Source organism: Spermophilus citellus (assembly GCF_964194105.1).
Source record: "Spermophilus citellus genome assembly, chromosome: 4".
NCBI classification, from domain to species: domain Eukaryota; kingdom Metazoa; phylum Chordata; class Mammalia; order Rodentia; family Sciuridae; genus Spermophilus; species Spermophilus citellus.
Genome location: NC_138185.1, coordinates 14,290,185 through 14,313,000, shown reverse-complemented (window position 1 = coordinate 14,313,000; position 22,816 = coordinate 14,290,185). Strand labels below are relative to the sequence as shown.

Below are 22,816 nucleotides of genomic sequence, written 5' to 3'. Positions count from 1 at the left end.
CTGGCTCATTACTGTGACTTCTCAAGTAGACAAGACCTAACAGAGCCCCATGTCCTCACTCTTTCTCAGAGACCACTTTTCAGGAACTAGGCCAGAAATTGAGGGCTATTAAGTTTTGCCTGGCCCTTGGCTCTGACTGGAGGTGGCCAGCAGGCTTTCCAGTCCTGTTGTTGTTTCCAGGTGAGGTCCTGAAAGCAGCCAGCAGGCCAGGAGGCAGCCATGACCATTCTTGATTCCCACTAGACAGAGGCAGGGGAGGGCTGGCGTGTCAGGAGTGTGGGAAAGGTTGAAGAGCTCTTCTGAGGACCCTGTACCAGGAACCTCATATCAAGGCCTGGAACAAAATGCCTGGGCCCTTCTACCAAATGGAGAAGGCCATTTTGTGACTTGCTGAGGGTGATCACCACCCACGGGGAGTAGGCGGGAGGGAAAAACTCTTCAATTAAGAAAGGAGTCCTGTGCGTCCCACTTCTGCTTTCTGTTCCTCATTGGTCTGTGGAGGACTTGGTTAGCAGGAAACCTTTCCAAGCATCCTTGGAAGCCGGAATGCAGAGCTCCTGATTTATGTGCGTAGTGAAATTTTCCTTTAGGGGCATGCTCTAGAAGGCTCTGGCCTTTCCTTCTCTGTGAGAGATAATCATCTCCCCAGAAAGGCAGTGGGTCTCTGGGAAAGGGAGTTCAGAAAGCCAGATCAGGACATGATTGTGTAGGAAAGGCGGCCTCTTCTCAGGACCTGGGGACATCCCTATGGAGCGATGGCCTAATTGGGATGCTGGGGGCATCTATCCAGATCCCTAGGTCCCAGGAATCCTGGACTCGGGCTGACCATCAAAGTTGCAGTCCCCACCCCAAGGTACCAGGACCCCAGAAGTGAGTTGTTTGACAATAGCGCGCTCAGTTGAAGCCACTTGACCACGCTGTCGTAGGTGGCTAGGTCAGGTCTGAGGTCTGGCTCCGTGACCCGGTACATGACCCCGAGTTCGGGTGACCGGGGCCAGGAAGGGAGGCTCTGCCCGCGGCTCCGCGGTGGGGCGGGGAGGGACAGCAGCGGCGGGACAGCCCCGCCCCGGGGGTGTGTCCGCCGCCGCGCCACCTTAAGGGCCGGGCGGGGCGGGCGGAGCGCGTGGGTCCCGGAGCCCGGCGCGGGTCCAGGGAGCGGCGCAGGGCGCGGAGGGCAGCATGGCGTCGTGTGGCCTGGTGCAGCCACTGCTGGTGCTCGTGCTGCTGGCCGGCGCGGTGCGGGCCAGCCTCTACTTCCGCCCAGGCCAGACCTGCTACCGGCCACTGCGGGGAGACCAGCTGTCGCAGCTGGGACGCAGGTGGGCTCGAGGCCGGGCCTGGGGGAGGGGAAGCCCATTCCTGCGCCTGGGCGCGCTCGCCAGTGGGGGGCTTGCTTCCCTGGGGTTCTAGGAACCAAGGTGCCCTGCCTGCTTAGGCCTTGGGAGGTCACATCTGGCCTTTGGGGGATCACCCCGTCACACCCAGCTGGAGCCCCTCCTGGCCTTTGTGTCTCGCTCCAGCACTTGGTGTTGCTTGGGGAGCCCTCCCCTTCCCTTAGTTTTGAGGGTAGCCTGCTGCCCTCACATTCCAAGGGTGCTGGGGCCTGCTGGCGTATGATGGGCTTCCCTGGTGACCAGGCCCTCCACTCTCCCACATTTTGGGAAAGGGGAGAGGGCCCCAGGAGGACTGCCAGTAGTGGCCCCCGGTGGGCTCCCAGCTACCCCAGGAGCCCTGGTACTCACTTGCTCTCTTCCCAGGACATACCCCCGGCCGCATGAGTACCTGTCTCCATCTGATCTCCCCAAGAACTGGGACTGGCGCAATGTGAATGGTGTCAACTATGCCAGTGTCACCAGGAACCAGCACATCCCCCAGTACTGTGGCTCCTGCTGGGCCCATGGCAGCACCAGCGCCATGGCAGGTAGGTGGTCTGGGGCCTAGGGTTCCATGATGGTCCTGGCAGACGGTAGCTGCCACTTGATTAAGGGCCAGGAGCACCTATCCAGGCTGCCTCCTAGTCGGCACAGGCAGCCACAGCCCAAGGTTCCAGAGGCCTATGATTCAGAGCCAGGAATCAGTCTGGACCTTTGCCCTCTACCAAAGTGACACAAGCTGGGTCATTCTGTGGGAATCCACAATGGGCCCACTTGAGGCCTCTAGGTACAGGCAGGAGTGGGACCGAAGCTCAGTGACAAATGGCTCAGCCATCGAGAAGGAACCAGAAATTCGACATCACCAAGCTCCCAGCCTGGCCTTGGGGACATGGAAGTGAAACTGTGCTCAGAAGCAGTTAACATTTGAGATGAAAAATGTCCTGTGGTTGAAATATTGAGTATGGCTACAGCCCCTGCCCTGATCTGGTCACTGCTTCCAGCCAGCCTTCTGGCTACTGAGTGGACAAGGAAGGTCCAGGGCAAGGAGGGAGGGGGAATCTTAGTGTCCACCATCCTGAGGGCCGCTGCACCCTGGCCTGGGAGAGGGGGCAAAAGCAGGGGAGCCCAGGTGTGCCTGGGGCATTTGGGAGGGGCCTTGCCCTGCGGCCTGAGTTCCAGGAACCTGGATTCCACTGGGGCAGGCCCTCACCCTGGCTGGGTGCTGTCTCCTCCCTGTTTGTTATCTCTTTGGCCATGCCTGTTGTAGGTGTGGCTTGTGTTGAAAGGGTTAGCAACATTGTGGCCACTGCTGCTTAGGAAGCTGGGGTCAGGCCTCATGTGGAGCATCTTCTCTAAGCCTCCAAGCAGCCATGATGGCTCTGTTTGCCGAGGAGGAAGCTGCAGGCTTTGGCAGAAGATGTCCATGGTGACAGCTGGGATTTGACCTAGAAACCCGTCTGGGGGTAAGGTCTGGACTCCAGAGCCCACTGGCTATAGCTGTGGCATCTAGCAGAGACTCCTTTGGTGGTCCAGCTCTGTTTCTGTTTGGGAACTGGTAAGGAGCCCTCTGGAGGCTGGAACATACTTCTGACCCTTCAAGGAAGAGGAGGAAGGGAGCAGGTGGGCCAAGGTCCCTCCCTCTGACTTAGGTAGCGCCAGGGCCTTAAGCCCTGAAGGATCTGAGAGGTGTGGGCCAGGCTGGTTGGTTTTAGCAAATCTGGAGACCGAGGATCCGGAGAAAGTCCAGGAGAGCACCCAGTAATGGCAGCCAGCTTTGGGGAAGTGAGAGGGACTTCTCTGCAGAGCACAGGGTGGAGTCGGGGGAGAGAGAACTAGAAAGGTTGCCAGTGAGAGGTCATGTGACAGGATACACATTTGTAGGACATTGCAGCGCAAGGAGGAGATGGGATGGCTAGAGGCAGTTTGTCCCCTCTCAGATGGGCGCCCATCCCTGGCCAAGGCATCAGCCCTACATTTCCGCAGTGGAATCTTTGTGCAGATTGCTGATTCACTCTTCTCCTTAAACTTCTAACATCAAGGCCATCAAGGCCATGGCCCTACTTTCACTGAGAAAATAGAAGCTACCAGAGACTTCTTTCCATGGGGTCAAGTGTCCAAGCCTCTCACTGAGAATACCCCTCCCTCTCCAGGAGGTCGTCCTTCATCCCCTTGAGGAAGTTCTTCTATCTCAAACAAATGAGTGAAAAGCCCCTTGACCCTGCCCCACCTCCCACCACCCTACTCCTTGGGCTCTGGAAGTGTCTGCACCCTTCCACTTCCTCTTCTCATCCTGAGCCACACTGGCCCTGCTACCGTCTCCACCACTCCCCATTCATACCATGGTTGTGAGCTGCCATGAACAGAGTGTAGTCCCCAGGCCACTGCCTTCCTAGAACACAGGCCGCCCCACCCCCACAGCTGGCTCTGCCTTCCCATTGCGCCTTCCCTTCTCATTCCCCAAATTCTGAGCATCAGTTCCTAGGTCCAGCCCTTCTCCTGGACTCCTTCACTTTCAACTGCCCAACACCCTCTTGCTAGGATTCCTGCCACCTCCAACCAGAGGCAGTCAATGGCTCGGAGCATCTCACTCTGCCCACCACTCCCACCCACAGTGCCATCCTCCTGTAGGCCTCTCCACCATTGCAGGGGATACTTATGCCGAAGCCTAGAGGCCACATAGCACTATGGCCCCTCTGCCCTTGCTGTGGGCTCAGCTGCTACAGCTGCCTGCTTGACCCAGTGGATCATGTTCTTTATCTTGAAACCCTCTCATGATTTTGCTCAGGTAAAAGATGAAATCCTTTCTCTAGGCCACCCTGCTCAGGTTGAGGGGGAGCCTGGTGCCTCTTCTACCTGTATCCTCATCACTCCTGCCCTCTCTCCTTGGCCGGCTGTCCCCTGGCCCACCCTACATACATGCTATCATGCCTCTGAACCCTCCCCAACACTGTACACTTTGCTCAAGTTTATCTGTTAGCTTCTGGCCTCCTTGTGTGCTGTGAGCCCTGAGAGATGAAGCTTCAGTCTTTTCGCTCCTCTGTGCCCCCAGCACAGAGTCTGGGCAAAGTGCTTTGCACACAGCAGATGTGAATAGCCCTCACTGATGGCCCAAGATGGGGAGGAAGTCCAAAGATGAGGCACATGCCAAAGGGAGGCAGCAGCCAATGTGGGGCACCTGCTTCTACCCCAAAGGATGGGGGCACCCCTGGGGGACAAAGGAGGGTCTGAGTGTGTGCAGACCCATCACTGAAGGGCAGCTGCTATAGGCAGAAGAGGGAGTTTGGAAGAGTCCTGTTCTGGGGAAGGAGACAGGGAACCTGGGCCCATGGGCTTTGGGAAGCTGGGAATCTACCCGCCAGTGACCCAGGAGGTACATATATGGGCACAGAGACTTGGGCTAGGTGGTGGCAGGATGAGCTTGCCTTTTGAGTTTTTCAGCCCAGTGGATTATGGGTGGGGGGATCCCAAAAAGGCCCAGGCCTGGTCAAATGAGTAGACCTATGGAGCCAGGACCAGTGTGAGCAGGAGTCTAGAAGGTGACATGAGGAGGTGGCACCACAGGGGAGATGCACAAGGAAGAAAGAGGGATTTGGGCTAGGCGGAGGCTGCTGTTGAGCCCGTGGTCGCTAGGAGAAGGGCAGGTGAGACTGCAGGAGAGGAGGGTGGGCCGTAAGGAGTATTGTGGTAACCTAGTCCTGCAGAATGGAGAGCAAGATGATCCTGATTAGGTAGCCTGAGTCCTCTTCTGGGAAGGGAAGCAAGTTGTTCAGCCCCAGTTGTGCCCTCAGTGTGTGAGCCCAGGCTTGTGGCAGCCAGGGCTGCTCAGGCCCCCTGACTCACCATGTGCTTGGGTCTGGATCCCCCCTGGCCTTCCCCAGCCCCCTGGGCTGCACCTGCTCATGGAGGTACCCACCTTGGCCCCTCTCCACAGGGCTCTCTTACTCTCAGCCACCTCATGTGGCAGCCGAGGCATCCCTTCAGTCCTTCAGCAGGTGTTTCTTGAGGACTTACTGGGCTGACCTGTGTGGACAGGACATATCTGGCCTTACCTGGTGGCACTTGCAGCCAGGCGGTGCACGCAGACACCACAGTGCTCCAGAAAGCCAGGGCAGACCTCTGGAGAGCCGCAGCTGAGCTGCGGCCTCCACAAGGAGGTGGGCATGGGAGCGAGCCCTCCAGAGACATGCAGCCTGAGCCCTGAGCATGGGCTTGGAGGCAGGATGGTGGGCAGCACTCTGTGGCCTGACCTAGGCCTCCAGTGCCAACTGGGGAAGTGAGGAGGGTGCTGCTGAGGGCAGGTGCTGAGCAGACCCTGACCTTCCAGATCGCATCAACATCAAGAGAAAGGGGGCATGGCCCTCCACCCTGCTATCTGTGCAGAACGTCATTGACTGCGGCAATGCTGGCTCCTGCGAAGGGGGCAACGACCTGCCAGTGTGGGAGTATGCCCACCTGCACGGCATCCCTGATGAAACCTGCAACAACTACCAGGCCAAGGACCAGGGTAGGCCCTGCCCACTCCCCCGCTGCCCTGTCCCTCTTCCCTGGGAGAATGTACTGTAAGCCCAGGCCAATCCCACCCTTGTGATGCTGTGGCTGGAGTGGTGGGGAGGGGAGGGTCAGCACCCCCGGTCTTTGGGGAGGACTTGTTCCCAGAACCTGTGCCAACCTCATCCAGTGCTGCCTTGAACCTAGTAGAGCTATGAAACTCATCATTTTTGTGGAGACTCTCCCTTGGCATGGGGAGAGGTCAAAGGACACCCTCCCAATTCCCAGGCCTCCAGCCTTAGACCATGTTTCTGCTTCGGTGAGGCCCTGATGTGATATATGGGTTCTGACCTGTGACATTTGGGTAGTTTATAATAGGCCTTGCAGGGAGCAGGGCAAGTGCTCCTGCTCCACCCTGTGCGGGGTGGAGCCTACTCTCCAGGAGCTGGGCACAGAGAGCTGGTGGGGAAGCTGGCACCCAGAGCTGGAGGCAGGAGGTCTAGCAGTGGGTCTGTCAACCTGGTCCCTGCCCAGTACTCTGGGCCATGTGTACCCAGATGTGCCTGCAGCCAATGGGCACTTTGTGGGTGAGCAGAGCAGGCTGGCCCAGAATCCCCAGAGTCGACACATTCCTTTTAGGCTGCTCCTTTTGGAAACCAAAGGACCCAAATCCATAATTGGCAGGTTTAAGCCACCTGACCCCAGATCTCCCTCACAGCCAGAGCTGAAAGCTCTGGAAAACTCAGAAGACATTTGAGACAGGTGCAGGAGAAAGGAAGGGGAAGGAGCCCAATGCTGTCCCCCAACCCTGTGAATGCTGGCTCTAGTGTCCTGTACCCACTGAAGTGGCAGGAATACTCAGCCCCACCCAGGCCAGCAGGATTCTGTCTCCTTGCTTCCTGGGCCAAACTGCCCAAAGAATTTTCTGTCCTGGTTTAGTAAACCCAGCAGGGTCAAAGACCCCAGGGGGGACTTCCCTGTGGAATCAGATAGTCCTGGGGCCCTTCCCACCCCACTGACATCCATCCCCAAGCCGGTGTTGTCCAGCCAAGGCCAAGTCGCTCTGATCCCACCTCTCCTGACAGGTGGATGGAGCACATCAGAGACCTGAGTGTTTGCCATAAACAGTCTTGTCTTTGTATTGGTAAATGTGGCTGCAGATCCACCATTTTCCGGTTGTGCCAGGCCCTAGGCATTTGGTGTTGGACAAATTAAACCAACAATTTAATCCTCAAAGAGTTTACTGTCCCCGGGGAAGATCTGGACAGATGTGTAACCACAACAGAAATAGGCAACAACAAAGTGGTAGCCAGGCAGGCTGAAGATCAAGCAGGGTGGATGGGTGAAAGTACAAATGCCCAGAGTTAGGGAACATGGCCATCATGCCTGTGAGGTGGAACATGGGCACACCTTCTTATTCTTCTTTTCTAACCTAATTGTGGATATCTCTCAAACCAAAATAACAAGAAAGGGGTTTTGTTTTGTTTTGTTTTAACCATATGTAATGGCATATTTATTCACTAGCCAGCAATAGCATCATCTTGTTGAGTTTTAGTATTTTGATTGCACTCGATTTCAGCTCTGAAGTATTATGGAAAGGTCCTCTCCTGGCCTTTACAGAGAAGAAAAAGCCCACCCAGAGTTCCTGCTCTGTACTCAAAAGTTGACCTCTCTTCTCTTCCCTCGTTCCACCCTTCGAGGAGGGTGGAGCCCTCCTTGAAGCTCTTCCATAGCAGAAAGAGGAGATGATTGGTTCCTAGTAATGAGCAGGGCACTGGGCCTCCTGGTTAGCTGGGCAGTGAGGAGAGCCCCAGGTTGACTGCTTGCTCTCACCCAGAGTGTGACAAGTTCAACCAGTGTGGGACCTGCACGGAGTTCAAAGAGTGCCACACCATCCAGAACTATACCCTCTGGAGAGTGGGCGACTATGGCTCCCTCTCAGGGAGGGAGAAGATGATGGCGGAGATCTACACAAATGGTCCCATCAGGTGAGTACAGGCCGCCAGGTGAGGCTGCGCCAGGTGTACCAGCAGGATTGTGTGTCAATCACACTTCCCGCCCCACCACCAGTTTTGCTCCCTAGTGTGAGCTACAGCCACCACTTTCACCTTTGAGAACTTCTGTTTTCTCAGAAGTAAACCCCAACCAGGGACTGATCTGCCCCTCATGGGATTATTGTGGGACACATGGGGGAGAGAGGCCCAGCTGTGGTGACAGCTGTGGTGTCCTGGGGCTGGAAGACGCAGCAACAGCAACTCAAGTCTGTCCAGAACCACCGTGTGGGGCGGGCAGGCTACCTGCAGCCTCTTTCTGGGTGAGGTGGTAACTCACTGCTTGCTCTCAGCTGCGGCATAATGGCAACAGAAGGGATGGCCAACTACACTGGTGGCATCTATGCTGAGTACCATGACAAGGCCTATGTGAACCACATTATCTCAGTGGCCGGATGGGGTGTCAGCAGTGACGGGACCGAGTACTGGATTGTCCGGAATTCCTGGGGCGAACCTTGGGTGAGATGTTTTCACTTTATGGTTGTACCTAGAAAATGAGGCCACACTTCTCACCCGTGGCTGTTGACCTCTGACTGAGCACTGTGGCCTGCAGCCAGCTAGACCTCTTGCTCCAGCCATCTGTCAGCCACAGCTCTGGGCAGATGCTTCTTGCTTGTGTAGGGCCATTCCTGTCCTATGCATTGTCCCATGTTTAGCAGCACCCTGGGGCCCCTACCCACTAGATGCCAGTTCCTCCTCTGCCCTGCAGTATGAGACACCAAAATTGGCACCAAAGTGAAGTGTCCTGGCTGGGACACCCCTACCAAGGATGCAGTTGGCCACCTTCCTCCTTCACAACCAGGTCATTCTTTCTCCTGCCAATTTCAGACTCCCATTAGGAGTACTCTAGGTTTTTCATAAATACTTTAAGGTTGGGTCAAAGATCCAGGGGTGATAACTGCCAGAGTTTTTATTTTTAAAACTAATATTAGCCATTAATAGCTTGATACAGAAATTCATTATTATGAAATAGAGGAAAATGGTAAATACAGAAGTGATGAAATCAGTGTTCTTTTTTATAAAATAACTACAAGTGGGGATATTAGTAGGTGGATAAGTCATCTGGTCTAAACAGTCAATATGTTTTGTTACATTAATTAGCTACTGGCAGGGGGCCCTTGTGTTAAGTATTAACCAAGTGAATATCTCATACAAGGCATTTTTGACAAGGGTCATGGGAAAGGGTGCTGGGTAGCCAGGCAGGCTGTTTGGGTATTTTGTTCGGTGGGGCTGGGCTGCGGGGTGGAGGCCAAGGGCCTGGTCTGAGTCTGGAGCAGAAGACCATGTGCTGAAGGGCTGACGTGGGGGCCTTGGCATCTCGCAGGGCGAGAGAGGCTGGATGAAGATAGTGACCAGCACCTACAAGGATGGGAGAGGTGGCAGCTACAACCTGGCCATCGAGGAGTACTGCACATTCGGGGACCCCATCGTCTAGGGAGGATGCCTCTGGAAGAGCAGTTCACAGGAGTTGGGATCCTGTGTGCAAGATCCATTAGTAGGACTGGGTGATTGTCAATCTTGGACACTGGTCACCAAACTGAACATCTAGAAGGGTGCCTGTCGACCTGAGAACCATGTGGTACTGGCTAAGTGCACCTTGAGGGGGGCTGACCGCTGATGACTTAAGTACCTGCACAAGGTGGCTCCAGGCTCCATCTGCCAAGGCACAGGAGGCTTGGTATTTCAGCAGGGGGCTTGGTATTTTGTGTTTAGCAAGTGTGGTTGCTAATCACATTTAAGAGGTAAAATGGTTCAGACTTATCACCAGTTCTTAAATCATCTTGGATTCAGTGTAGGGAGGGAGGTGGTAATTTCAAATTGTCCAAGTGATGAATAAACCATCTGGTTCCACCCAAGGCCCAGCATGCCTTATTTATACAAGAACCCAACACGGGACCTGCACCTTACAATTCAGCACAAAAGCTTTTTAAAAATTTATTATTCTTAGCAAATTTAAACAATTACAATAAAACATCAACTAACCAATTGGGTTCTTGTGAGAAAACTTAGTCAGCCTTGAAAAGTTGTTCACCAGAGTCTCAACTTCACAACTCCCACCACCCCCAGGGCCAGCAGCAGGTTCATGCGGAGGCAATGTGGAGGGAAATGAGCACTGGACTGACCACATGGGGAGGAGATGTCCCTAGCAGGCTCTTACACTGCTAACACTTTCCTTCTAAGGAAGTCATCCACCCCTCTAAGCAGATTCCACATCCAAGGTGCTGACTATGGCAGCTTCTTGAGAGGGCTCTCCTCAGTGGAGCCTGGAAAACCTGCTTCAGCTCTGCAGATGCTTGACTTAGTTCACCATGATGAAGTTAGACTTGCAGTGAGCTGAAACCAGACGCACAGTCACTGGGTTAGAAACAGAAGGTGTAAACTGACACATACCGATGTAGCCAGAGCAGATCTACTGAGACCTTACCGATAAATTCCGTCACGGGGTCATGTTCGCCTTCTGTTTTGATGGTGCCCGCAATGCTGCCATTTTCCAAGATGGGGAGGAAGAGCTGCACAAAGTCAGAGGTGTATGGAGGAGCGATAACATCCAGTACCTACGAGGGAAAACAGGGCTACTCTGCCTGCCTGGCCAACTCGGGCACCGCACCAACACAGGTGAAATGGCACTCTTGAAACTACCCCGCCTCCCCCTTTGGCTTCCCTGGTGACACCATTCTCCAACACTAAGGCAGCAGGGTAGTAACATAGGGGAAACATGTAACACAGTTCCTGCAGGTAGGAGGGCTCACAAAATTGCTATCTGTCATTGTCATCATGATTATCAGAAAGTACACTTCTCAGAGATAGGTACAAAATGAACTAAATTAAGCCATAAAGGACACTGCTAGTGTAAAGAACATGAAACACGAAACCAACGGTGCACTGCTGACCTCAGTGACAAAATAGCGAATGAGTGAAATGTCAGTGTCCAGCTTCTCCAGACACTTTCGGATGTAACTGACAACAGGAAGTACATAACCTCGACTCAGCAGGTGAACCATCCTGTCCAGCAGTGTCTTCTTCAGCTCAAGCTGCAGAGAAGCAGGCCAAAAGAGTAGGTCAGCATGGGGTGCACCCCCAGTCCCCACGTGCCCCGGTGCCACTCACCTGCTCCATCACATCCAGTTGAGAGTGCTCAGTCTCGAAGAGCTTAACAAGCAATTGCAGGACCTGGGGGTGCAGGAGCTGGTGGCAGGTGCTGATCTACAAACAGGTCATGGGGAGCCTTGCTGAGCAGTGTGGTCAGGTTGCAGGGCTCACTCACCATGCAGAGAACCACTCACTGTCACTGCCAGCACAGGTAGCTCATGGCTGCTGCTGCTAGTCCTGTCCTGGACCCAGGGCCAGCAAACTCCTCAGCCCTGCCTCATCCTTCCCATGACACTTGACAAAACTGAGACATCTATGCAGTCAATGAAACTAGGTCCTTAAAAGGAAAATCCTTGTTTAGGATAGAAATAGCTAATTTTGAAGAGTATGTACTAAACACACCAAAAAGATGCATATGACAACACACATGCAAGATAGAGACATTGCACACCCAGGCAGCCCTCTGCCTCTCACCTCATCTAGCAATGCCAGGTGCACGGGAGTATGGTCAGTCTGCAGTTGGAAGTACCTTGGTTCTGACACAGTCCAATCCACCCATTTCAGCACACCCATTGCTACCACTGGAAACCTACAGGTAAACATAGCAGAATGCCTCCTTTAAACCAAAGGTGGGAAAAATACCAATATGCAACAAGAGCATTAAAGGGGAGGAAGCCTGAGAACAAACACAGACCGCCCCTTCATCTGTGCTGCCAAGAGCTGCTTATTAAAGGGGTGGCCTCTCCAAGGTGCAAGGTGAGAAGCAGTCTCTATCCTCAGCCCATTCAACCCCTTTGCTAATGGAGAAGAGATGGTGGGTGATGCAGAGACCGCTGTGTCTGGTACATGTGCTCAAGTTTACCTTAGTTAGCAAACCCCTTTCTTAGTTCCCACACAGATAAACAGAAAGATTCAAATGCCTAAGAAGATGCATGATTTCCAGGGCAAATCTATTTACATAAGTGCAGAGTCACAGGTCATTCGTTTCTATCTGAGCAATACTACGTTAGTCTTAGACTTCTGCTATAGATGAGCCCTTCTTTTTCTTTCTTTTTTTTTTTTTTTGTGGTCCTGGGGATTGAATCCAGAGCCTCATGAATGTTAGGCAAGGGCTCTATTGAGTTACATCCCCAACCATTTTTTGGAGCCAGGATCTAAGTTGCCCAGGCTAGGCTTAAACTTGTGATTCTCCTGCCTCAGTCTCTCAAGTAGCTGGGATTACAGGTGTGCACCACTGCACCTGGAAAAAATGAACTTTTTCAATTTCATTCTTGTATTTCCAGGTGGTCTTCCTTTCACTTAGTTTAATTTGTGAAATTACTTCTATTAAACAACTGAAAATGACTCATACTGTCTATACACGTTATCCATGCTCTCTGTATGTTTACAAAATAAAATAAAAGGCACAAGTATCTCTGCAGCTTTTGTTATGTGAGCTTTCAATATGACAACAAAAGCCACCTCCCCCAGTGATTTAGTTTGGCAATCAGTTTCACTGCTCACCTAATACACTGATAAAGTGTGCTCAGTTCCGCCACGAGTTCAGAGGCCCCTTTGTTCTCATTGCAACACAAATTGTGAACAGTTTCCACAGCCTTCGACGTTGACTTCAGCTCATCTTTGTTGATGCTCACTCGCTTATTCTGAAAACACACACAGGTTGGTGGATTCTGACAGCACCACAGCCTTGCGGTGGAGAATCCTGTCACTGGCCACTTCTCTCTCCATATCCCCTGCCCTGTCTGTGAAGTCAGAAGTCAATTTAATTGTCAAACTGCATGGTTGTGCAGAGTACAGAAACTATAAACCAGTGAGAGCTGTGTTTGTCTCTGGCTTAGGGACCTGTTTCACTTTTTTTTAGTCATACTTCACATTACAGTCTAAAGAAGTATTAAGAGGAGCATTTTCTTGAGATGTTTAGCACTTTCACCATCAGTAAAACACAAGAAAAGACATGTTCTCTGTTAGGCAGGTTCAATATTTCTTGCAGCCCAAATTACCCAATAATACCCAAGCAAAGGAGGACCCTTGTCTTCTGAAAGGCTAACAGTACCTTCTTCCAGGTCTCAACCACACTTGCTGCATAGGCCAAGATGTGGATGTACTTGTGTTTGTGATCCTGGTTGATTCTGGCCCCCGGTTTAAAGAGTGACTGCATGAACAGGTCCAGGAAGGCTGGCACCCGGATCTGGGGAGAAGCACACACCAAGCAGTCTGGCAGGAGAGGGCATACGCACTTGCAGCCACCTGCAGAGTTCCAGGCAGCACATCTAATGGGCATGAAGGCTGGGAGTGGGACGGGGAAGGACAGAAATGACAGCAATGTTTCAAAAGGCATTTGCACTCACTGCCTTAAGAGAATCAGGGAAACTTAAAGAGACTTTCCAAAACAACCCTGCCCTGGCACAGAGGGGACCCCACCTTGCTATAATGAGAGGTAACTTACCAGTTCAACAGGAGGTGGGTCCATGCTTGTGAACATCTTGAACAGAACAGTAATGTCTGCAGGGTTCAGGGCTCCTTTAGATAGCATGGCCCCAAGAGCCTGGCAGGCCCGGGGGTAGGAAGCAGCTGTGCCCAAAGCCAGTGTGATCTGACTGGCATCATGGCCTCTTGACAGAAAAACCACATAGCCTGTCACTAACAATGTTGGGCAGATTTTTCTTTCTCATTCTTTTCTTACATTTAATGTTCTAAACCATTAGGATCCATTTTGGGTTTTTTGTTATTCACTTGTTTATTAACTGACCCACCCATGGAAACAATGTTTAAAGCAAACTGGAAAAGAATGATTCTAATGCACCTTACAGACTTGATAAAGAGATTCATACTTTTTAAACACCTTGCTAAGACTCTAAAAATAAAGCTAGGAAGATATAACTTTGGTCTGTAAGATACAGACCACAATAATCACTGAATGACTATTTTAGGACTACTGTTATTTGCCATCTGTGAATTCTAGCATATAAAAGCAGAGTCAACTAGAAGTACACTCAAGTACCTCACAAAACAGTCTTCAAAACAACACTCTGGAAGGCAAGCTCCCCACGTAGGTTAAAACTACCCTGACCACCAGCTCTAGACAGCAGGACAGAAGGGGCAGGAAGCATGGCTGTGGACAAGGGCCGCGGGGCTCTATGGAAGCAACAGAGAGGGGTGGGGAAAGCAGAAGCCTCACTTCTCCTGAGCGAAGCGCTGCACCTCCTGTGCCACCCTGCGCACCGCAGAGCCGCCCTGCTCCTCTTGGGCCAGCACGGACATCATGGCCTGCGCAAACAGGTACGTGTGCTCCCCGTGACACACCATCTTCTAGAATACAGGAGGCAGGATGGGGGTCTCAAGACCACAGCACTGGCAAGTGCAGATCAAAGTTCTCAGGCAGGGAACCTGCTCTCTGGCAAGTGATTTTTGGACCTGGAGATTCTCCACAGGGAAGGGGATTTTCATGTTTGGGAACCCAAACCCCCCAACCAGCTGCTTCAAATCCAAGATTCACAATGTAGAAAACTTACAGCAAACTCAGGGAGATTTTTTTCAAGGTTTTCTTCCCCTCCATCCAAGATGGTGGCTAGAGAGGTACGGAGCACTCTGGAGAACACTTCCAACTGCTGGCAGGCAGTGGACACACTGGTGATCTCCCCTTGGTACCCCGCATCAGAAATCAGCTGCCACACAAAAACAAAAGTAGAGGGTCAGCACCTGGTGACCCACCTTTCAGCACTGGGCTGCTGGGCAGCATGTGCGGCAGGTAGAACAAGCAGGCACTGGTCTCAGGTCCCAACCTTAACTCTGGTCTCTGCTTTGCCACAATCTGGGCTGTGACCTGGACTTCCCAGCCCTCCCAGGTCTTGATGCATAAAAAGGAGTGATTGGCCAGGTGTGCTTAAAGGCTCCTCAGAACACACACACTATAAAATGTCCCTGCTGAATCCTAAAACACAGTCAATGTTGATCTAAAACCACAGGCAGAAATTTTATGCTCCCTTCTTCAGGGTAAGGCATGCTGAAATGCAACGATGGAGACCTTTGTCAAAAACGGTCTTCACAGACAACCGACCAAATAGACATCAAAAACCACCCTCAATCCTACATACTTTCCCCTGCTTCTAAGACTCTTCCTACCTTAACAGTAAAGTTAAGCATCAAACAGTCTGGATGGGCTTCAGCCAGTTTGTAGAAAAGATCTCTCCATGTGGTATGTGCAATCATTTGTTCAAGCCAAGCTGGGGTCTGCCGACAAACAGACAGCAAGGTAAGACATCTGGCATTAGTCCAAGAGAAGTCTGTTGCATAAACAACCCCAGGACACTCCAGCTGGAAGAGCCGCCATCTGCGTCCAGCTCTAGAGGAAGCAGACTCAGGGCTGGTTGTGGCCACAGAGCTGTGAGGCAGGACAGCCCCTGCACGCCCACTCTGCTTTCAAAAGTTCCCACTCAACATGAGCACAAGTGGAAGAGAGCTTCCTGGGAGACATCCAAGAGTCCTGTGGCAGCAAGTGCACAGAGGAGCTGCATCGCATGCATGACTGACTCACGCTCAACCAGCTGCATGCCCATGGCAGGACAGGAGACACAATTTAAATAGCACAGGAGGTTGTGTCCAACACCAAAGTAGTGGCCACGAAAATGTCTCTTGGCTCCTACTGTGTGACGGATGGGGACGCTGTTCTCTGAACCCACCATCCTGTCTGTGCCAAGGCCAGGCTCTCCATGACTGTTCCCAGCCACCACTTGAGCACAGAGGGCTCCACAGGCAGGTCTGTCATAAAAGACATAGGCTCGTGTACCCAGCAACTAAAACTCTAGAGACATCTCCCTGGCCCTGCTGGGACTTCCTAAAAGCTGCATTGCAGCCTGAGATTCTTCCTTCCAACCTCCTTCATGCCTTTTGCCTTCAGGGTCAGTCCTGCATCCTGGCTCCCCCAGCCTCCTCCAGCATTCATCTACTTTTCTACCTGGGGTGTCTCCTCCACGACCTCCTTGCATGTCTCACCCAGTCTCAGCACATGCTTCTTGGAGGACCCACAGGAATTCACCCCCTCCCAGAGCTGTGCCTGGAGTCAGCGAGGATTGGGAGGCGAGAACTGGCTGCACCTCCTCTTGGCCTTGGCACCAAAACCTCCCACATGAAGCACCTCAATGTGCTGAGCACAGCAGAAAAAGTAGTTCAGACCACACTACCCAACTCGTGTACTTACGTGATACACCACACACCACTCCATACACAGAGCTAGGAAAAGGCCCTGGGATGCATCACCAGAAAAAGAACAACATTCCTCACCTCTCCTTCTTCAGTAAAAATAGAATCTGCTTTGCGGGGATCAAAATGTTTGATCAATAAACTCTTCAGGTGATTTTCCACAGTTTCCTGGACCTGCACGGGCTCAACACCTGAAAGAAAATATAAGACAACAGCACTCGCTAAAGCCACTGCACTCTTGCAGAAAGGGCCACAGCCACCTCTCTCTGAACCAAACAACACAGAATTGCTTGTGCCACTTTTAAAAGCAAGACTTTGGACTCATTAAAAAGTTATTAATTCTACTTGCTAGTAAGACCCAAGAAGGAACAGAGCAGCATGCACCACATGGTCCACCCCTGCCTAATGGAAAGGAGAATAGCACCTTCAAACCCTCACAAAGTCCAAACAGACAGGGAGGGTGACAGGAAATGCTGTCCCATGAAGGAGAGCAGATGTGGCCAAGAGGCTCACTTGAAGGAATCACGACAGTAACGCATCCATTTCTTTCCAGACACTGCTTACTCAAGTGACCATCTAGACGCAGCCCAGTGGATCTACAGTAAGACTCCACTGTGATCCTATGAGCCAGAAGCCACAACCACAGCCAACTCCAAAATGACCTATCACTCACTGCTTGCTGTAACAGGCCTCCTGAAAATGATACACCAAATGTACAGCATGTCATCCCTTAACTCTACAGCAGGGCAGAGAAAGCTGCTCAACGGGAACTCCTTCAAACCTCAACTGCTAGATCAAACATAAGAATCAAACAGGTAAAAATGGCTAAAAAGTTCAACTCCTACTTACGCAAACATTAAAAATCAGGATTCAAACAAGGCACTGCTGATTTACTAGCATAATACAAAAGCCCATTAGAGTGTTGGGGTTGGGTGAGAGCAAGGACAGCACCTGTCTGAATGAGCCACTCGGCCAGTAGGTTCACAGTCTGGGCCACAGCAGTGTAGTTCTCAGATAAGAGCTGGATGACATTCTCTGGAGAGCCTCCTGCCTGAAAATACCTGAGAAAAGCAAAAGAGCCACCACCTCATTAGAGCAGACACATGTGAGAGGGGATGAACAGGTAGGTAAGGAGGAAGATAATTACATTTAAACATTTTTTAAATGACAAAGGGGACCCTAGAAGCATTCTAATCCAAGACCACATTCTTCTCATTTTACTTGTCATCATCTGGTTCTTTTAGAAAATTCTTTGAACAAGCCCCTCCTCCCCAACGCAAACACTGTCCTTGCATACCTCTTCAGAGTGTTGAAGATAGAGGGCTCCATGATATAGTCCCGGGTAGAAAACTTATGAAGGCATTCCTGCTGCACCTCTGCATCATCCTCTCCTTCTCCAGAATCATCCTCCTGTTGCTGAGAAAGACCAGGAGCAGGGTATATTCAATATTAATATCCTGAAATCTCACCTGTGCATTATGAAAGTATCCCACACACGATTTCATGAGTCTCACAATGTAGCCAGGACAAGTGGTAAGTAGCCATGAAAATGGGATCCAGAATCACCCCAAGTGGGACATATGACCACCCCGCTAGCAGACTGTGTGCCAGTCATCAAGTCACTGAGCCTCTCTGAATAGCAACTCCCTTTGTTAAACAAAGACGTCTCCGGTGCTCCTTCCTGGTTGCCGATTTTTGGAAGCATCAAGCCTAACACCTGACATTTAGTAAAAGTTCACTAGACATTTGCTATTATTATTGTTTTCACCATGATTATTTCACATATGCCATTTAATCTTTACCAACAAAGACTAACAAGATTCTTGAGAGCACGATCCATCAATTTGTGGTTAGAAAAAAATCTCTGACTTCCCTCCTATCAGCAGCAGGCCTGGCCCTGAACTCTAGTCCCACTTCCAGGTAGGAGCACAGAGGCAGGATACTGAACCCAAGGGCAAACCAGACTGCTTCACCTGCTGATACATTTGATGATGGGGACTACTGACCCCAAGTCTGTCCAGTTTTAATACTGTCACCCTAACTAACAAGCGGGAAGCAGGCAATCTCTGAACATTTACCCTGCACTAAAAATGTGCTCATCATCCCTGGGACCTTAGAAAATCAGACAAGATGTAGTTTTTTTTCCATGGAAGGAGTTCACAAACTAAGAGAGCTAACCAATTCAAACATAATGGGGTAAGAACTGGGCCAGGGATCAGTGAACTATGACCAAATGTTGCCTGCTTCCAGTTTTTACATATAAAGACTTACTGAAACACATTCACACCTATTCTATCACATTTTGTCTATGACTGCTTTCCCTCTACAGCCACAGAGTTGAGTAGTTGTGACAGAGCCCCACACAGCCTCAGATATGGATTGTCTGGCTTTTTACAGAAAAGTTTGCCCACCACTGTTTGGATTAACATCCTGGGAACAGTGCTCTGAAGCAGACACAGCCTGCTGGCTACACTGGAAAAACTGGGGAGTCTTCTCTCAGACAGCATTGGTGAGGGGACCCGTGAGGAAGGCTGGACTTCCCTGAGACTCATCTTCAGATGTCTGCATTCTTGGGCTTCTACCCTGGTCTCCCACTCCCTCACATCTCTTGCATCCTGCCTATCTACATTGTGGCCTGCATCCCTCTCTTGGGCTCCACAGTCAAGTGTACTGCAGTGTCATATAATTCCCATTCCATGCCCATTAGTACTCCAAAGTCTAAAACTGACCTTGTCTTACTCCCAAAACAAATCTTCCCACAATCCACCAGAAACCTGGGAGTCATCCTCAATTCCTCCTCCTTCACCCCAGCCCACCCCGCATCCTCTCACAAAGACCCATCAACTCTATCTCCCATATATTGACCAAATTTGGCTTTTCTTTCCATATTTATTTTCCACTTATTTTTTGTATGCTTACAGTAGTAATCTCTCTATGCCTTGTCCTTCCCCATAGTCCACTTTCACACTGAAACCATAGTGACATCCATAAGCCACAAATGTGACGTCTCTCAGTTGCTTAAAGTTTCCTATCTCCCACTGGGGGAAAAAAAAAAAGAAAGAAATCCAGGCCCTAGAATGACTTTGGCCTTCCCACTGTTCACTTGTCTAGTCTCACCTCTTGCCAACCCCCATGTGCAACCTGTAGCCAGACTCATCTATTTGTCAGTAGCTCTTAGCTCCTACCAGAGAAGCCTCCTTACACACAGTCCTTCCTCTCCAAACCACATCTGGCATCAAGTGAACAGAATTTGGGTCATCCATCTTTCCCAACTTTAGTATAGTCACAGCTGGAATGAACATGAAAGAACATCATCAATGAAATTAGGGTAATGATTACAGCTGGCCAAACATGGGACTACCAAACCTTCCATCAGTGGGGTCTAGGCCTGGCTGGAAACTCCCAAGTGCATAAGTTAGGGCAAGTAGCTCACATGTTCTATTTACAAAATGATGGAGAACACAGGCCTAGATGGCCCTAAAGTATGCCCCAGTTGCAACACCTCCCTATGCCTAAGTCTCAGTCCTTATGATTCAAATGCTCAATGAGAACAAGATGTACCAAACACCAACCCACTACCAAGCTAATTAATTCAGACCTTATATTTCTCTCATCTGGCCTTCTTCAGTGGTTAGCATACTGATGAAGTGGAAAAGAAACAAAGGGCTTGGATCCCCATTCCTTTATGTTTTGGGAACTTGAGGAAGTAAAGTCTTTTCATCTCTCTTTCTTCACTTAGGAGATAAACAAAGTAATAGCCAACTCATAATCTTGAGTGTGGAACGCAATATTGCATGAAAGCTCCTAGCTCAGGCTCCTAATAGCTGTATGTGACTGCTCCACTAAGTTCCCAGTGTTGTGGGATGATCCAACAAGTGGGCTCTACTTTTCACCCAGACTAAACTCTTGAACAAGCTTTACCGTTGAACAGCTCTCCAAGGCCCTCTGGAACCTGATCCCTACCAACTTCATGCCCCTGTTCCACAGGGTAATTAACCACAGAGGACTTTCTTCAGCTCCAGAAACACACAGTTCTCTGCATGTCCAGTGCCCTGCTGAACCACGAAGTAAACCTCACTTCATGGTTTATTCTTTCAAAACTAATCTTTATTCCGGTTTAAAAGGCAAATTCCCAGGCCTAACTGTACAGTCTAGAGAGCCATGACCAGAGTAACCTGGGAAGCTTTATGTCAATCATGGGCCTGGGGTGGACCTCCTCGGACTTCCCAAGTCCCGGGCTCCCACCCCACCCCAGGACCGTCCAGGCTGCAAGGTTCGGCCTGTCATCTGGTCCAAGGAAAAGTGAAATATGCCCAAGCGCTGAAAGACGCGGTCGCCCAGCAGCGGGACAGTGTGAAGGCGCCCAAAGTTCTGCTTTCTCCCCAGGACTCTGGTTTAAGTTCGACTTCGAAGACAGCAGTGCGGCTCCCGCTTCCCGCCTGGAGACCCCGCCCCCGCCGCACGGGGTGGGCAGTCCTCGCGCCTGGCCTCGCCTGGCCACGTGGCCGCCCCGGGAAACTGCGGCAGGGGCCGGGCCGGGCGGCGGGGGCGCAGGCTGGGACAGCGGAGGGTTCCCGCGGCCCCCAGCGCACGCCCCCCGAGTGCCGGACTGGCCCGCGCGGGCTCAGCGGGGACAGGGCCGCCGGCGGCAAATGAGCCTCGGCGCGGGGCGCCTGGTGCCCCGCCTCACCTGGCCGCCATCCGCCTCGTCGCCCCACTCGGCCGCGTTCCCGAAGTAGTCTTCGGCCATGATGGCGCCCGGCGTGGCCCCCGCCATGCTTTCCGCGAACCGGCGCGGCGCATGCGCGCGGTGGGGAAGACGGGAGGGCGCAAGCGCGGCTGCACGGCCCCGCCCCCGCAACGGCGCGCCTCGGCGGGGGAGGCGGGGCCTGAGAGGGGAGGGGCGGGGCCGAGGCGCAGCTGGGGGAACGCCCCCCGGGTCCCGGAGCGCCAGCCAGCTTTCTTGCTGGACTCCTTGCTTGGCCCTACCGGCTATGGCTTTTGGTCCTGAGAGCACCAGTTTCCTCTTCGGACAACTGGGCACGAATCCATCAGGGACAGTGTCTGACCCGCCAAACTAATTTCTTTTATTATTGGCAAAATGTACAAAATGCAGTGTAAAATAGAAATTTTAATATATTTTGAGTGGATGAGGGACTTTCGAAGGCAAAAGTGCCAGGACGCTTCAAAAGTCAAGATTTGGCCTTTGAAAAGAGGCACGACTCCTTGTCGTTGCTGAGGGTAACCAAGACAATGCTTTTATCGGGCCTGAAGCTGGCTCCTAGCAGGTGGTAGGGGGTCCAAAATGAGGAACAGATGATAAACAGAGAAAGTTTTGAGCTGGAGATCAACACCTTCAGCTCTGGGTGCTTTGAAAGGTAGTACCAGTGCCAGGGAGGAAAGAGCGCTAGAGAAAAGAGCCCCAGAGCCTTGACAGGTGGTCTGACTACAGAGCGTGGGAGGGTCAGGAAAGTACGCTCATTCTTCTTTTATCCACTCTGTGAAGGTTTGCTAAGTGTCCCCCAAGGGCCAGGCACTCTGCCACCCTCTGGAGCCCCATGGTCCTTGCCCTGGGTGAACTTACATTCTACTGAGTTAGCTGAACAGGAAACAAAAGAAATAAGGACAGGAGGTGATGGGTGATAGTACTCTGTGATGCTAGAAGACACTTTCTTGGGCTGGTCTAGAGGCCGGAGTAAGTCATTCCACCTGGGAGTCCTGTGCTGAAACAGTTGGGCAAGGTGAGACCCGGGAAGCATTTTCAGAGTGTGGAATTGTCATGGTTAAAACTCGGCATGTATGCTTACAACAGAAAGGCCACTAAGACTGGCACCTTGACAAGGTGAGCAAAGCAGGCAGAGCCAATTTCCAGCGCTGTAGGTCTTTATTTACCAGAGTACTTGCAAGGACTTAGTACAATAACTTACCTACTGCTAAAGCACTGAGCACAGAACTAGCACACAGTAGTTGTTTAATAAGTGTTAGTTACAATGACAATGAAACGTTTAGATATTTTGGTTTCCTTTTTTATTTTTATTTATTTATTTATTATTTTTGCAGTGGGATCAAACCCAAGATATTGCACATGCAAGGCAAGCACTCTGCTATTGAGTTAACCCCAGCCTGAAGGTGTATTTGTTTTGAGGGGCTGACAGTATAGACATAGCTGGGTTTTCTAAGCTGTTTCTCATAAGCAAAGATCTACAGAAGGGAGCAAGGAGCTAAATTAAGAGCCTTGATGAGAGATAATGACTGTAAAGGGGCCAGGGCTGCTGCTGTGAGTAAGGCAAAGACCAGAGGCTGTGGGGAGGGGGAGAGGGGCAGAGGCTGGGGAGGTGCTGCTGAGACTCCCAGCCTGTGTGCCCAGGGATGGCCCACTGGTGACACTGTACTCAACAGAGGGGCAGGTTTCTGCAAGGGACAATCATGAGTTCAGATTGGGATGTGTTGAATTGGAGGTATCAACAGAACACCCATGGGAAGATGTCTTGCAGGTTGTTGGAGGTGGAAGTCTGCAGCTCCAATTCAGTGAATCTGGCTCCAGCTTCAATTCACAAGATTAAAGTGTATGAAGTTAATGAGTGCCCCTGCTGTTGGCTTGTTTCAGGGTTCATT

General features: G+C 51.4%; 2 protein-coding genes across 3 annotated transcripts; one reads left to right on the top strand and one right to left on the bottom strand.

The window, feature by feature from the left end:
• The first annotated feature begins 1,091 nt into the window (after positions 1-1,091).
• CTSZ (cathepsin Z) lies at positions 1,092-10,247 on the top strand. The gene is made up of 6 exons (XM_081293153.1): positions 1,092-1,319; positions 1,758-1,921; positions 5,698-5,877; positions 7,699-7,849; positions 8,206-8,371; positions 9,237-10,247. Exons 1-6 carry the CDS (start codon positions 1,180-1,182, stop codon positions 9,345-9,347), a joined length of 912 nt encoding a protein of 303 aa, XP_081149279.1. The 5' UTR covers positions 1,092-1,179; the 3' UTR covers positions 9,348-10,247.
• On the bottom strand, positions 9,817-21,035 carry NELFCD (negative elongation factor complex member C/D; the record flags this gene model as incomplete). Of its 2 annotated transcripts, XM_081293152.1 has the most annotated exons (15): positions 20,892-21,035; positions 17,499-17,617; positions 17,153-17,262; positions 16,283-16,392; positions 15,125-15,232; positions 14,515-14,667; positions 14,181-14,311; positions 13,449-13,614; positions 13,056-13,190; positions 12,506-12,645; positions 11,477-11,591; positions 11,021-11,116; positions 10,804-10,944; positions 10,338-10,467; positions 9,817-10,246 (listed from the first exon to the last, which is right to left on the bottom strand). In XM_081293152.1, exons 1-15 carry the CDS (start codon positions 20,976-20,978, stop codon positions 10,212-10,214), a joined length of 1,776 nt encoding a protein of 591 aa, XP_081149278.1. In that variant the 5' UTR covers positions 20,979-21,035. The 2 variants fall into 2 exon arrangements, with proteins under 2 accessions (XP_081149278.1, XP_081149277.1); XM_081293151.1 differs by lacking the exon at positions 9,817-10,246 and having other exon boundaries at positions 10,273-10,467.
• Positions 21,036-22,816: the final 1,781 nt, after the last annotated feature.

What these genes read in the sequence shown, in the direction of transcription:
- CTSZ (XM_081293153.1), top strand. Translation starts at nt 1,180, where the DNA reads ATGGCGTCGTGTGGCCTGGTGCAGCCACTGCTGGTGCTCGTGCTGCTG. An exon ending in CTACCAGGCCAAGGACCAGG is followed by an intron (nt 5,878 to 7,698) that starts GTAGGCCCTGCC and finishes GCTCTCACCCAG; the next exon opens with AGTGTGACAAGTTCAACCAG. An exon ending in TACACAAATGGTCCCATCAG is followed by an intron (nt 7,850 to 8,205) that starts GTGAGTACAGGC and finishes GCTTGCTCTCAG; the next exon opens with CTGCGGCATAATGGCAACAG.